Source organism: Drosophila teissieri, chromosome 2L (assembly GCF_016746235.2).
Source record: "Drosophila teissieri strain GT53w chromosome 2L, Prin_Dtei_1.1, whole genome shotgun sequence".
Classification (NCBI taxonomy): domain Eukaryota; kingdom Metazoa; phylum Arthropoda; class Insecta; order Diptera; family Drosophilidae; genus Drosophila; species Drosophila teissieri.
In genome coordinates, this window is record NC_053029.1 from 2,733,936 (window position 1) to 2,746,816 (window position 12,881).

The window sequence follows — 12,881 nt, forward strand, 5'->3', positions numbered from 1 at the left end:
ACGACAATGGCAAGGCGCTGATAAAAGTCGCAGTGTTTGCGGTTGCTCCTTCATCCTGCAGCCCGCCCATGTCCATGTCCTTTGCCAGGACAGGCCACCACCCACTGGATGGGCAGTTGGGTCGGAGAGGGTAGACTGTCGTCGGGAGATGCATTTTCAAACCACAAAAATAATTAAAAACTTTACGCCCTGTCCCCGGGCAGCAGCTCTCGCATTTAATCCTGTCAGACAGTCCTGTACACCAGGACACTGGGACAGCAGGACATCAGGACGTGTCAGAGTTCAAGCGATAAAAATCAAAGGAGGCAGAGTCTTGGCCTTAAAGCGGCGCGCAGAGGTTAATGAAATTGTCTGGACCATAGTGGGTCGATAGTGGGAGGCCAAAGCCTCCACCTCGATGCAAAGTCACCTTTTGTCTCCGCCACATTCCCGGTTTGCATTCTGTGTTTTTTCTTTTTGATCCTTGCCTTCACCTTGCCGCAGAAGTGCAAAAGCCAAACGGTTTACGCACCATCGCCTGCGACTTGTCAAAGGCAGAAACAGAAAAAAACAGAAAAAACGAGAAAGTTGCTGTTTGTTAGTGTCCTTCCTTTCATGCAGCTCCTGTTTTTCCGCCAGCCCCGTTAACCTACTTATTACCTGGCAAACTGTTTGAGCCTGAATTAAAGGGAACTGAAAAATCATAAAGAAAATTTTACATATTAGAAAGTTATGGCAGTAATTGCTACTGTTTATGAAACTAAATAATCACTTTTCATTACTTATTCGTTGTCATATTCAAATATCTAGCACAATAATTATGCGCAAATTGGAAAGCCTTTCATCAGCATTCCGTTGGAGAAGATAATTTCTAAAATATTGCGTATACGCCCCGAGCACCCGTTTCCCTCTCTCCATTCTGGCCACCGTAATTATTTGAGAATTGGCGCAGCGAGCAACTTTTCATTTGGCCAGAGCCACCAAAAAAGGAAAAAAAGTATCTGGCACCGCCTCGAAATGGGTTAAGGCCCAAGGCCACCGGACCAGCAGTCAGTCATCTTTAACGAAGGAGCTGCCCATTTTCTGGGGGCAAAACCAAAGCAAACACAAACCAAACCAAACCAAACCAAACCAAACTGAACCAAACTGAACTGAACTGAAGTGAATTTCTGGACTGGCGAAAGTTGCTCCTGCTAGGCGCGTAAAAAACATTTGCGCAATGTCAACAAATTTGCGCGCTTATTAGATTTTCGTGGTTGCACACAATTTCGCCAACTAAGACCGCCGCACCAAGATAAAGTGCAGCCTGTGAAAATATGAATAAAATAGCTGCAGCCAAAAGGAGAATGAGAATGGAAATGGGAACTTTTCGCTTAGAACCGGAAGTGCACGCTGCGTTTTTGCTGTGTGGCGCTACGAGTTCGGACTCTGGAGTTTTCCACCGATTTCCCGGGCTGCGGTTGACCGGCGGCCCACGCCCACTGTGCAGGCGGTGTGGGCGTGGTGGGCGTGGTGGCACGCCCATTTGCGCGACGGTCACGGTCGCCGGTTCTGCTAATGAGTTTTGTTGTCACTTCTTGCTGGCCAAGCACAAATCGGGTGGTCGGGGATCATTTGGCTGGCCCATGTCCTTGCCTTTGCGCGTTCCTTTACTTGGATTTATGCGGCAGGACTCGCTCGAATGTATGAGTGTGTGTGTGGGTTAGTAAGTCTGTGTGTGTGGTAAGTTAATATTTGCTGCATAAATTCCAGTGCGTCGGAATTTACTGCGCTTCGTTTCGCTCCTCTCGTTTTTTGTGCTGCTCTTGGGGGTTGGCCGACTCTCCCCAGCGTTTTGTTCGCTGTTGTCCTGGAATTATGAAAATGCAGTCCGCCGCAGCTCCACTCACCACCACGCTGTCCTGCGGGATGCGAATCCTTCGGACCAACACGAACACAAGAATATTAATTACTTTTTGCATTTTTAGCTCTGCGCCTGGAATTCAAATGGGCAGATTTTAGTTAATTTGTTTTCCAGCGTAAATACACATCTATTTTTTTGTGTTTAACTTAAGCTCTTAATCCGAGTTCGCTGCACAGTAGTAAGCTCCTCACAAATCCGCCAAAAACTGCGTGCTTACTTATGTGGATTTAGTTACCGGATGAGCCGCAAAAGGGAAACGTGCCCTATTTGATTAACTTAATTGCACCGCAGCTGTGCAATGCGAATTAAAATATGCATTGCCTTGGTATAATTATGCAGAATGTTGCCATTAATCGGAAAATGTGAAAACTGATTTCACTAACTAGCACTATTATACCATATGGAAAAGCAAACAGCAAAGTTCCAAATTATTTGCACTTTACTGGGCAAGAGTGGAAACTCCATTTCCGCTTTTCACAACAGCAACCTAAACCACCGAGGCAATTCCGATGAGCTGCGTTTACAAAACAAACACCAAAGGCGGGCACACAAATATGACACTGAATTGTTTTTCATGTCGGCCAGCGCAAATCGAAGCCACCTGGTCAGGAGTGCGCTGTGGATTGTGGCAGGAGTGGGTCAGGAGTGGGAGTGGGCAAAGTGGGTTTTTCAGGTGGTGTCAGGAGTGATGGAGCCGCCGGTTTCCAATTCCATTTGACACATTTTCGCCACCGATTCGATTTCGTTCGGTTTTGTCATGCTCGCTGTCACTTTTATTATGCTAGTCGGTATGCCATCCACCAACTCAACCCACCAACTCAACCCACCAACTCCACCCAGCAGTGCCACCACAATAACCATTCGAAACCATATCCCCCAGGTGGCTGGGCACTGCAAACATTCGATTTCCGGGACGGAGTGCAGTGGGAAATCTGCATTGTAAATATGCGAGTGATTTCGACTGACTCCGCTTGTGGGAATTTCCACTTAAAGCCAATGACTTGGCTGGCTTAGTAATAAAACAAAGTTTTGAGCCCAGTTTAAAGCAGGCATAAAACTCTACTCAAGTGCGTGTCCCCGGGCGTTTTTCCGACATTTATGAGATCTTAAGAGCGTCAAGAGAACACAACTTTGTGGGCATGGAAAATGAAAGTTTATTTGTGAGCAACCCAAAACGAACTCATATGGTATGTGGATTTCACCAATCGTTGGTCATGTCGCCCTTCTTCTGGAAGTGATTCTCCCACAGCAGCTTGTAGTCGACATCGCCGCTGCTCAGGCTCAGTTTGCGCTGATCCTGCTGCGGATCCTTCAGGCGATACAGTATGGGCAGTATGTGGGCAATGGCCAACTGGGTGATGCCTCTGGTGGTGGCAAACAGCACGATGACGTAGCCCGTGGGAAAGATGGCCATCTCGACGGTGGTGCCCATCATCTTGTACATCAGAAATGGGTGCATCGAGGTGTCGTATCGCGTGAGTACCGGATTCTGCTGGTGGAACTGCCGCAGACTCAGATGGAAGGGCACACTGAAGGTGGCATTCACCGCATTGACCTTCAGCCGTCGCAAACGCAGCCTGTAGCCCAGATACCTCAGCTCTCGCATGATATTGGACATTCCCTCGCGGGCACTGCTGCTGCCAAAGGCCTGGCAGTAGATGTTGCCATGGGGATAGATCTTCAGGCTGCAGATCGGCGAATAGCGCTGCACGAGCACAGCCATTTGCTTCTCGGGCTCGAAGGTGGTGTTCTCCAAAACCAGGTCCAGTTCCGAGAGACTGAACTGGCACGTGGTGATGCCCAAGCAGTAGAAGGGTCTACGGGAATAAGATTCAAATAGATGTGGTTCCTGTGCCTTCACTCTCAACTCACTTGTACAAAATGTTCAGGTAGCGCTCTATGTCTGCCAGTTTGGCCACATTCTCGTAGATGCTCAGCACATCCTTTTGCCTTGGCACCCTTGGAATCACGATGGGCAAGGACTTTTCCTCACTTTGACACGCTGCTTTGTTCAGCAGGACATGGCAATCAGGCGGATCAAATAGAGTTTCCCGGATCTTCGATGCCGTTTTCATGACTTTAGTTTTGATCGCAAATTCCATGGGCTTAAAGCGCTTCGACTTGTTTCTGTTGATCAACGAGATTAAGCGGAAGTACTTTAAATATCTCTAAGTGTAGCGTACCTGGGTGAATTCATTGCAAATCGGTTCAACTTAATGCGAAAATTGCCAATTAAATTATAGCAAGCTTCAATTAGTGGGACCAGATCTTCTTAAGAGTAGAGTGGTACCAGATCATCTTAAAAGTAGAGTCGCCATATCGATAAATCGTTGAAAGTGCAGCCCTGAACTCATTTCGAGGTCTCTTCAAGCGCATTTTTGAGTTTTAAACATTTTAAAATAATTTCTTTGAGCTTTTAAAACAAATGTGTGATTAGATTAAACGCAAATCAAGAATAAAATTGTTATCGCATACGAATATAATCATAGTATGTCAAAAAAAAAATGTTTAGTTCTCGCACTAAAGTGTACTTTTTCAGCTTCCATGAAATATGAATGCCAATAAGAAGTTTTCTTAATGAATTAAAACGCACTGATGCTAAAACATCAAAGGCTAGTCAAATTGCGTGTGGAAAAACACGTTGAATTTTGTCCATTTTAATTTGCAAAGTAAATTATTTAACAATTAATTGACGCTCGACTGAGTCCCATAGCCAAGCCATTAGCTCCATGATTAAATTAAAACAATGCATTTGTATGCATCAATTTTGGGAATCCTCTAACAAATGCAAGCAAACAATCAAAATATCATTCAAATTCAAATCGCAGAAATTGCATAATTGAAACCCCATTGAAGTCCATTAATAACTTTATGCAGCAGTGCAAGTCAAACACACCGACACGAGGAAATCAAACACACCCACACCCACACACCAACTCATATTTCTCAGCCGGCAAAAGTGGGCGTGGCGTGGCGTGGCAAGGCTTTTGGGGGGCGCCAGAAGGACTTGACGTTAGCTCATCAAACCCGAAAAACCACTTTGCTCAACTCTTTTCAAAGTGCATACATCATCAGCGCTAAGCCAAAACAAAAAAGCAATGCAAAGGGAGCGAAATGAACGATGACGTTGGTGGTGGCGGTGGCGGCGTCGGTGGGTGTAGTAAGTGGGTGTAATGGGTGTAAGTGGGTTGTTAGTGGGTGGTGTCAGTGGGTGGTGCCGGAGATTGGCGGTACGAGGAGCGCTGAAAACTTTTGTGCAATGTTGATTTTTCCGCAAGAGTCGTTTTTTGCCAGCGCCAAACGGACGGACGCACAGACGAACGGACGGACGGAGACGGTCTACGGGGTCCGTGAAATCCACGAAGTCCACGGTCGACGATGATGGTGATGGTGATGGTCTAGGGAAGCCATGCCGCAGGCACTTTATAAAACCCGCAGCTCAGCAAAAGTCTTTCAATAATAATAATATTGGGGCGCAAGAGGGACAACAAATGGCGAATGGGGGAAAGTGCTCGGCTTAAAACTCCCCCACCAGCACATATCCGCAGGTCATAGGTGAGAAGGTAACGAAAAAGGCCCGTAGAAATAATAAATATATCGCTGGATACACAAATTAAAGCTGTAATCAAATTATATGCACTTATAAGGATAATTTTCAAACTTTAAGGCATACAACATTTTCTATCTGAAACATACTTTTCACTTCTGCTTTTCACTTCTGCTAAAACTGCAGTAAAACACAATCATTTGGATAGAATGCGACTCAAGTTAGCTATCCTCGGATTTAGTGACGAGTTCTATGCTGGTGAGTCCATTAAAAATCAAATGGCTAGTCGTGTAAATCACAGCCTTGACTTCGCCCCGTACCCTTGTCCTCCGGTGACCCCTGACCTCGTGGCGGGAATGGGGAATTGAAAATGGCCAGGAGTGCGGGGTCTCACACCGGGAAACGGGAAATGGTTCTTGGGTTTGGGTTTTGGGTTTGGTTTTAGGTATGGGAGTGATGTTGCTGATGGCGCTGCTGCTGCTCTTCTGCTGATGATGATGATGACAAACAAAACAATGGAATCAAAGCGGTTAATGGCTTTTGTGTGTAAAATGAATGAATGCGGCAACGTTTCCTGCTTTCATTTGCAGCGTCATTTGCTCTGCTAGCCACACACACACACACATACACATGTACCGCCCCTTGACCCCGCCCCCTCTTTGCCAACACCCCAGAGGGGAGGAGGGGATTGGAGAGGGGCGGCGAGGTCATCGACAACAGCAGTTTTAGTAACTTGCTTGTTTGTGTACATTGTAAATGGCACTGCAAGAAATGAGTTACTTATATCTAAACATTTCAACAGCTAAGCGTTTCTAGACAGTTTTGGGGATAAACTTCATAAGATTTTTCGTTCAGTGCACTCACATTCCCATAGGTAAAAGCTGTTACACGCGCTAATCGATAAAGGGGGTGGGAATTCTTTGCCGCTGGGCAGTGGGAAGCTGCAAGGGACTGACATCGCCGGCATTGCAACTCCACTTTCATTATTGGTTTTTTGTTACAACCCTGCAACATGCCACATGCCACATGCCACTGCCACTGCCACAAGGATATGCCCTCGAAGCCCGGCAAGATTTCGCCCGCCCAGCTCTTTGTACAACCGATAATTAAATCGAACAAAGGCTCAGATTTGACAGTCCCCTGCAGTTCCGCTCGTTTATCAACTGGCGCAAAGTTGCCGGCACTCACTCGCCGTATTTGCATGCGACTTTTCGCTTTCCACTCACCATATCCGCCATCTTCAAGGGGTTTTCTTCTGGCCAGCGAAATGGATGAGCTGCATCTCAGGGGTTTGTTTTATGCCTCATTTTGTTGTATGCCTCATTTTGTAGTATGCCTCCTTTGGTTGTATGTCTCACTTTGCAGTATGCCTCCTTTTGTTGTACGCCTCATTTTGTTGTATGCCCCCTACTGGAGAACACTTGCTTCAAAACTGAGTTCCAGATTAATTTCCAGACTTGGCTCCCGTTCGCAGTCAAAGAGTGGGGCAAATCAGGAGCCATCCATTCAGCGGGCAGGCAGCTAATTAGCCGATCAAGGACTGCCGGTGGGCATGTCGGAGAACGCCCCATCGTCCTTATTAGAGGGGGTTTAGAAAATCAATAGCTCTATTATTTGGCGGAATGTCGACGGCCAGAACGAGGCAATTTGACTCGACGCGACTCCATTCGATGTGTTGATTGACAGCCTAATTGAGGTTTCTTGACTTCTTCGATTGGGGGTTAGGCCAATGACCGTTTTCTGTTTGTGCTAATAATAATATTGTTGTTTTAATATCGTGGGTGCTGGTAGGGGAAGGGGTAGGAAAACAGCTTGTTTAGTTAGTCATTAGGTTGGTGTGGGGGGGAGGGTGTTGAAACACAGGTCTCACACCCACGAACCGAGAACACATTAAATATTTGCCGAAACTCGCACTTGAATGCCGTTGTAGTGGGACTTCCGTTTTAATTTTTTATTGCCCTAACTGTTTAATGTCAATTGCTGAGCAAATAGCAATCAAACGCTTGGTTTACGCAATTAAGGAGCAAACATTTCCCGAACCTAATTACCATCTACATTGCGTGCAACATGCTGCAAGACATCGAATTAACGCCACACCCCTTGTATCGATTCCCAGCCTTCAATTTGAGTTTCGGACTGGGGAATTTGGGAGCGGTCATTAAAAAGTCTGAGTGGCCAACGGAGTCGGTCTATACACACAACTTTTTGTTCCGCACAACTCTCAATGGGTTGACTGAACTCTTTATTCGTTGAAAAAAAACTGAAAAAAATAAATAAACTGGCAGATTGAACAAAACCTGGTGAGAAAAGTTTACAAACATTTATTCGTTGTTTGGTTCAATGTTCCATTGATGGCGAACGGATTGAAGAACGGCGCCGAACTTTCGATTGTGAACTCAATTATGTGGCACATCAATTCGAAAAGTTTTCATTGTGCATTAAAATACTTTAGCAAAAAAGGAGTATTCCAATTAATTCGATATTCTTACGCTTAAAGGTCAAACTCCACCATGAAGTGCTGGAGTCGCAGGCAGTTGGCCAAGGAAAACTATCAAGCTGAAATAATCTTTAGCATAGAGCAGATTTCGAGTGTTTTAAAATGATTTCGAGTGGCACTCATGTGCTGCTCCATCGGCAAGGACACAAAAAAGTTCAGACACAGCGCGACTTCCGTTTGTGCTCATTCAAATCGCATGCAAAAGCTATCTAGCATACTTTTTTTGGCACTCACACCAGTGAAAGCAGCAAGGAGTCAAGGATTGGAACTGTTCCAGATCTGCCGCCAGCCAGGTCCTTTGGCTTCGCGGGCGAGGGTGAGGAGAGGGGGCGAAGGGAGCAGCCGAAGGACGAAAGGAAACTCAAGCCGAAACGGAAGCGCATAGCGCTGAAATAAAGTGTTGCATACTGTTCGGGGCAACAATAATAAAATATTGCATATTTTGCGGCTACACAAAATCCAAGGCAAGCAATCCGCTTCATGCCACTTGGCACGAGCATATTTACTTTGGCCTTAAGCTTGCCACAATATTATTTATTTGCCAGCTCTAGCACAGATTTTAATCGCTTTTTGCGGCTTTATTTATGCATTCGAAAGTTTCGAATCTGGAATTGCCCATAGAGTCGTACTTTTTACGTATTTTTGTGAATAAATAAACTGATAAAAGATGCTCAAAATTATGCCACGATTTAAATGTAACTTTTTGTATCAATTTTTTCTTTAAAGTGCACTTTAATCGTAAGGGTATACAAGTTGTGCTGTGTATTTAAAGCCCAGCTCCTGGACTTTCTTCAGTGGTTTACGCTCAGCTGGCTACGACCTCCCACTTTCACCGCCCCTTTGGCCCACCAAGGACCTCCTGCTTCCAATTTCAAAGTAAAACTTTAATGGCAACAAATGCTCCCCTGCCAGGACCATCGCCATTTTATATTTGATATTTTATTACATTACATTTCCCTGGCTTATTACATTTTGGCTTTTAAGCTGTTGACACAACTTGATTTCCGTGCGAACCGGGTTTTTCGGACAGGGAAAGCGGCAGACAGAGTGTGAGAGAGAGACAGAGAGTGAGTGAGAAAGAGAGAGAGAGTGGGAAAGAGAGAGAGGGAAATAGAGAGTGGCCTGGTCAGCTTTCGTACATCCGCCCAAGCAAGCATTCAACTCGTTTTGTTTCAATTTCTCCCCTTCAGACAGCTTCGACTTTTTCCCTGCCTGGGATTTTCACTTTTTCACTTTTGGGAAGTTGCAAGTCTGCCGGCTGACCCAGAAACAAAGTGTGTCTAATGGGTTTCTGTTATGTTTTTTGACATTTTGGGAATAATGTTTCCGCATCCGGTTTAAGGTGTGCTCCGCTCGTATTTTGCTGCAACTTCCGTCCGTCTCCAGTTGGCCCACAAAAACAGGGTCAGCTCTTCAGCTCTAAATAAAGTAAAAAAAAATCCCAAACAAGTGAAAAAGTGAAAAGTCATGGAAATGTCCGCCTTTGCGAAATTCCTTAGCGCTGCGCGAGATCAACATCAAAGATGTGCCGCTGCGATACTGCCAGCTAATTTCAGCGCCGTAAACATGACAACCTAATTATTTTTTCTCCATTCCGCCCACTGTGCAGCTGCTGTGATTAATGGAGGCAGCTCGACTGCGACTGCGACATTTGCATACGAAATTGAAAATAAATATTTGCACTGATAAATAAAAAGGGAGACTGCGCCAGCAGCCAGAAGCGAGCTGCCTGCTAATTGCACTTTGACTTTTCGAGCGCGTCCTTGAAACAGCTTGCAAAAGGACACGACTAGCGGATATCCTACACTTCAAGTTTAGACATGACACATAAAGCGGTTATATATTTAGCATTGCATACTTTTAGACCCAAACTTTTCATAATATCTTCTTCAGCTAGCTACAAAAATAGCCAACTTAATAGACTGGTTGGGGTTGTGCACAGTTGCCGTGCAGAATTACATCGCCAGGATACAAGGACAGATGGCGCGCGTCTGGCGCAGGAAAATTAGCAAAGTAATATCCGACGCCAGCTGAGGAGCCGTTCGTCAGGACCTTGAGGCCTCTTCATGTCTGCAGACAGGACACGTCTGAAGGGTGCTCGATGTCCTCGTTTCGCTCGCTCCTGCCGCTGCTATCCTTGATTTCCCCGCTACCAGTTAGTGGGCTGTCCTCGCCAGGACTGTGGCGCCATTTGATTAATATATACTTGCCCGCCGCTCGTCGTCCTGTGATTGTCTCGCTTTATTTTCGACAATCGAAATTAATTGGACCGCTCGAGGAGCTCCTGTCTGCGCTTTGTTCTCAACTTTTGGCCCAACACCTGGCGGCGTCTGTCAGGGTTAGGTTTTGCGCGGAACTTCGAAAGACATGATGGTCGACATGCCCCGGAGTTCGGCCTGCAGGCAGCAGCAAACAACACAAAGCTTAAAGTGCAAAAATCAATAAATTTAATTAAGGCGGGTTATTTAAAGTATCAGCAGGGAATTACGGGATGTCATTAGAGCGCCGGAAAAAGGTCGAAAGGAAAGCCCATGTCTGTGTAGCGGATATTTGTGTAATGCGATTCGAATTATGTTTAAAATTGTTTCAATTAATTTATTCTTTTGTGGTCACGCTTTGCACGCCGGTATTCAAATGTATAATAGTTTAGTATTCTAAACAATAAGGAACTTTAATGGTGTTCTTAGTGGAAAATGTTATGTAAGACAGAATTATGAGCTATCTATTTTACATAAAATTAGACCTGCCTAATCTCCATAATTTGTAAGGTCCTTTTTATTTAGGAATCATTGAAAGAGTTCCCAAAATAATGACACTAATGAGTTTGCATGGACATTCAGCAGTTTTCATCGAAAATCACTTTGGTATTTTTGGGGAAATCATTATATTTAAGAGGCACATTCCGGCAAACTATCACTTTCATCCTCGACGTTGCCAATCAGTTGCATCCCCCGGGCCTTCCATGCCCCATTATCATCCCCGGCAAATGACGGCCATTCATCCGACCCATTCACATTCCCCTTCCCATTCCCATTCCCATTCCATGGATGGAATGGATGTATTTATGAAAGTATTTCGTATATGAGCCTGTGTATTCACATTTACTATTTGCGTGGGCGTCATTATCGTCATTATCGTTATTAGAGCTCATTAGCAGCGTCATTGCGAAGCCAAAAAGGGAGTCCTTGCAAGCGTACTGCTTGCTCCTTCAAAGGATGTGCGAGTGCTCGGCTCAGGGATTTGTGTGCTCATAAGTAGGACTAAGAATAGCTGGAAGTTCTACTATTTTGGGAACCTAACTGCGCTACCAGGAACTTTTATATATGCTTATATATGCTCAATCAAAATATGATTGAAAATTTTCTTTGGAAGCCATTTCAAAAAGCCACTTAATGAAAACCCTCATAATTTGGCATATTTAACTATTTAAGTTACTACATCGACTTGTTTTGTATTAAGGACCAACCAAACTATTAAAACTTATTATTGCTATCGATTTTGATACATCGTTTTACCTGTTTGCCTTGAGTGTAGGTCACCATTGTCATTTGCAACTGGTGCGAACTTAATTCGTATTACCCCGTCTGCGCCTGAATCTGAAACTGAATCTGAATCTCAATCCCAATCCGAATCTGGATCACAATTACAGTCGCAGTGTACATACATGCGTGGGGCAAATGCCTGTCGGAAATCGTCTGCAATGTGCGAGATAACAATTTTCGTGTCCTGACCAAGGCATGACTGTTCAGTCCAGTTATCCCAGTCATCTAGCCAGCCAGATAGCCACCCAGATAGCCACCCATATAGCCAACCACCCAGCGATCCACTGAGCCGCTGAGCCACCAACCACACTCATTATTCGTAAATGGCGCTGATGGTGATGATGACAACAACACAGGCATGGTCAACACCACCCAGAAAGCAGATGCGAATGGATTTGGACCGGGTTAGGGATTCCGGGGATGGGTATAGTACAATGGGAATGCCATTGCCATTGCCATCGCCATTGCCATTGGCATTGGCGTATTCTGCATTTCAGAGCCTGTGCCCCAGTATATTGCATGTTCGGTGTCTCGCTTGGCAGGACGATCCAGAATCCAGAATGTCGTCGTAACATTTAATTTCCGACAACGGACGTTGGTTGGTTAGTCGAAAGGGGTTTTGCAGGCGAATTGCATGGACGGGTTCCACGTGTAGACACAACATGTCTGCGGCTAATATAAAACGAAGAATGCCATGACAAACGAGAGCAGCCACGCTGACCACCACACAACTGCCAACTACACTGGAACTACATGCATACGTCAATGATGGTGATGAGCACTATGGTGATGATGATGATGATGGTGGCATTTGTCCCTTATCATTCCACTCCACTCCAGTCCAATGCCACTCCATGAAGGATACTTTGCCCCACTGCGGCAATAATCATTAGGCACGTGCGTTTCGGTTTGTTTGCATTCAACAGTTTTGATTGCTGATTGGGCAGGAGAGCCAATGTTCGATGGCCAGAAATAGGTGTGCTTTGTTGGCGAAAGGATTTCCCTAAAAAGGTAATTATGCCTTAATAGCTTTCCCTGCTTTTGGGGGAAAAATAGTTGAGCACTAAGCGTTCTTAAGCAGCTTAATAAGAGTTTGTTTTGCAAACCTCTTTATTGCAACTCAATAAATGCCTTTTAAATGTATTTACACATTATCAAGAATTCCATGACGCCCACCTTGAATTTGCTAACCGAGAAAAAAGAAGAAATTAAGTAATTAAACCGTGTTTAAGGGCATCAGCAACGGGCAACAGCATCGGCTGGATAAAAAGGGAAAATATGTAAATGTAAATGTTGTCATAACGAAAATGCCGCAGAGAATGGCCCATCTGCACGAGTCGGAGGACCTGCCTCAGTCAGGATTAAGTGCTTTGTTCTTGCCGCTGCTGCCGTTGCTGCCGGAGGAGGCTTCGG

The 12,881-nt window shown here is 45.1% G+C and overlaps 2 protein-coding genes across 2 annotated transcripts in view; one reads left to right on the forward strand and one right to left on the reverse strand.

Annotated features, from left to right (window-relative positions):
* LOC122619378 (protein O-mannosyl-transferase TMTC1) overlaps positions 1-12,881 on the forward strand; it is a 43,007-nt gene that overhangs the window by 14,883 nt on the left and 15,243 nt on the right. The window lies entirely within an intron of this gene.
* Positions 3,072-4,177, reverse strand: LOC122619387 (TATA-box-binding protein-like 1). Its single transcript, XM_043796296.1, has 3 exons — positions 4,066-4,177; positions 3,755-4,009; positions 3,072-3,699 (listed from the first exon to the last, which is right to left on the reverse strand). The coding sequence occupies exons 1-3, from the start codon at positions 4,077-4,079 to the stop codon at positions 3,081-3,083; spliced, it is 888 nt and encodes a 295-aa protein (XP_043652231.1). The 5' UTR covers positions 4,080-4,177; the 3' UTR covers positions 3,072-3,080.

Bases quoted from the DNA above. Each gene is read 5' to 3' on its own strand.
- LOC122619387 (XM_043796296.1), bottom strand. The intron at 3,700-3,754 runs GTGAGTTGAGAG...TTATTCCCGTAG, and splicing joins TACCTGAACATTTTGTACAA to ACCCTTCTACTGCTTGGGCA.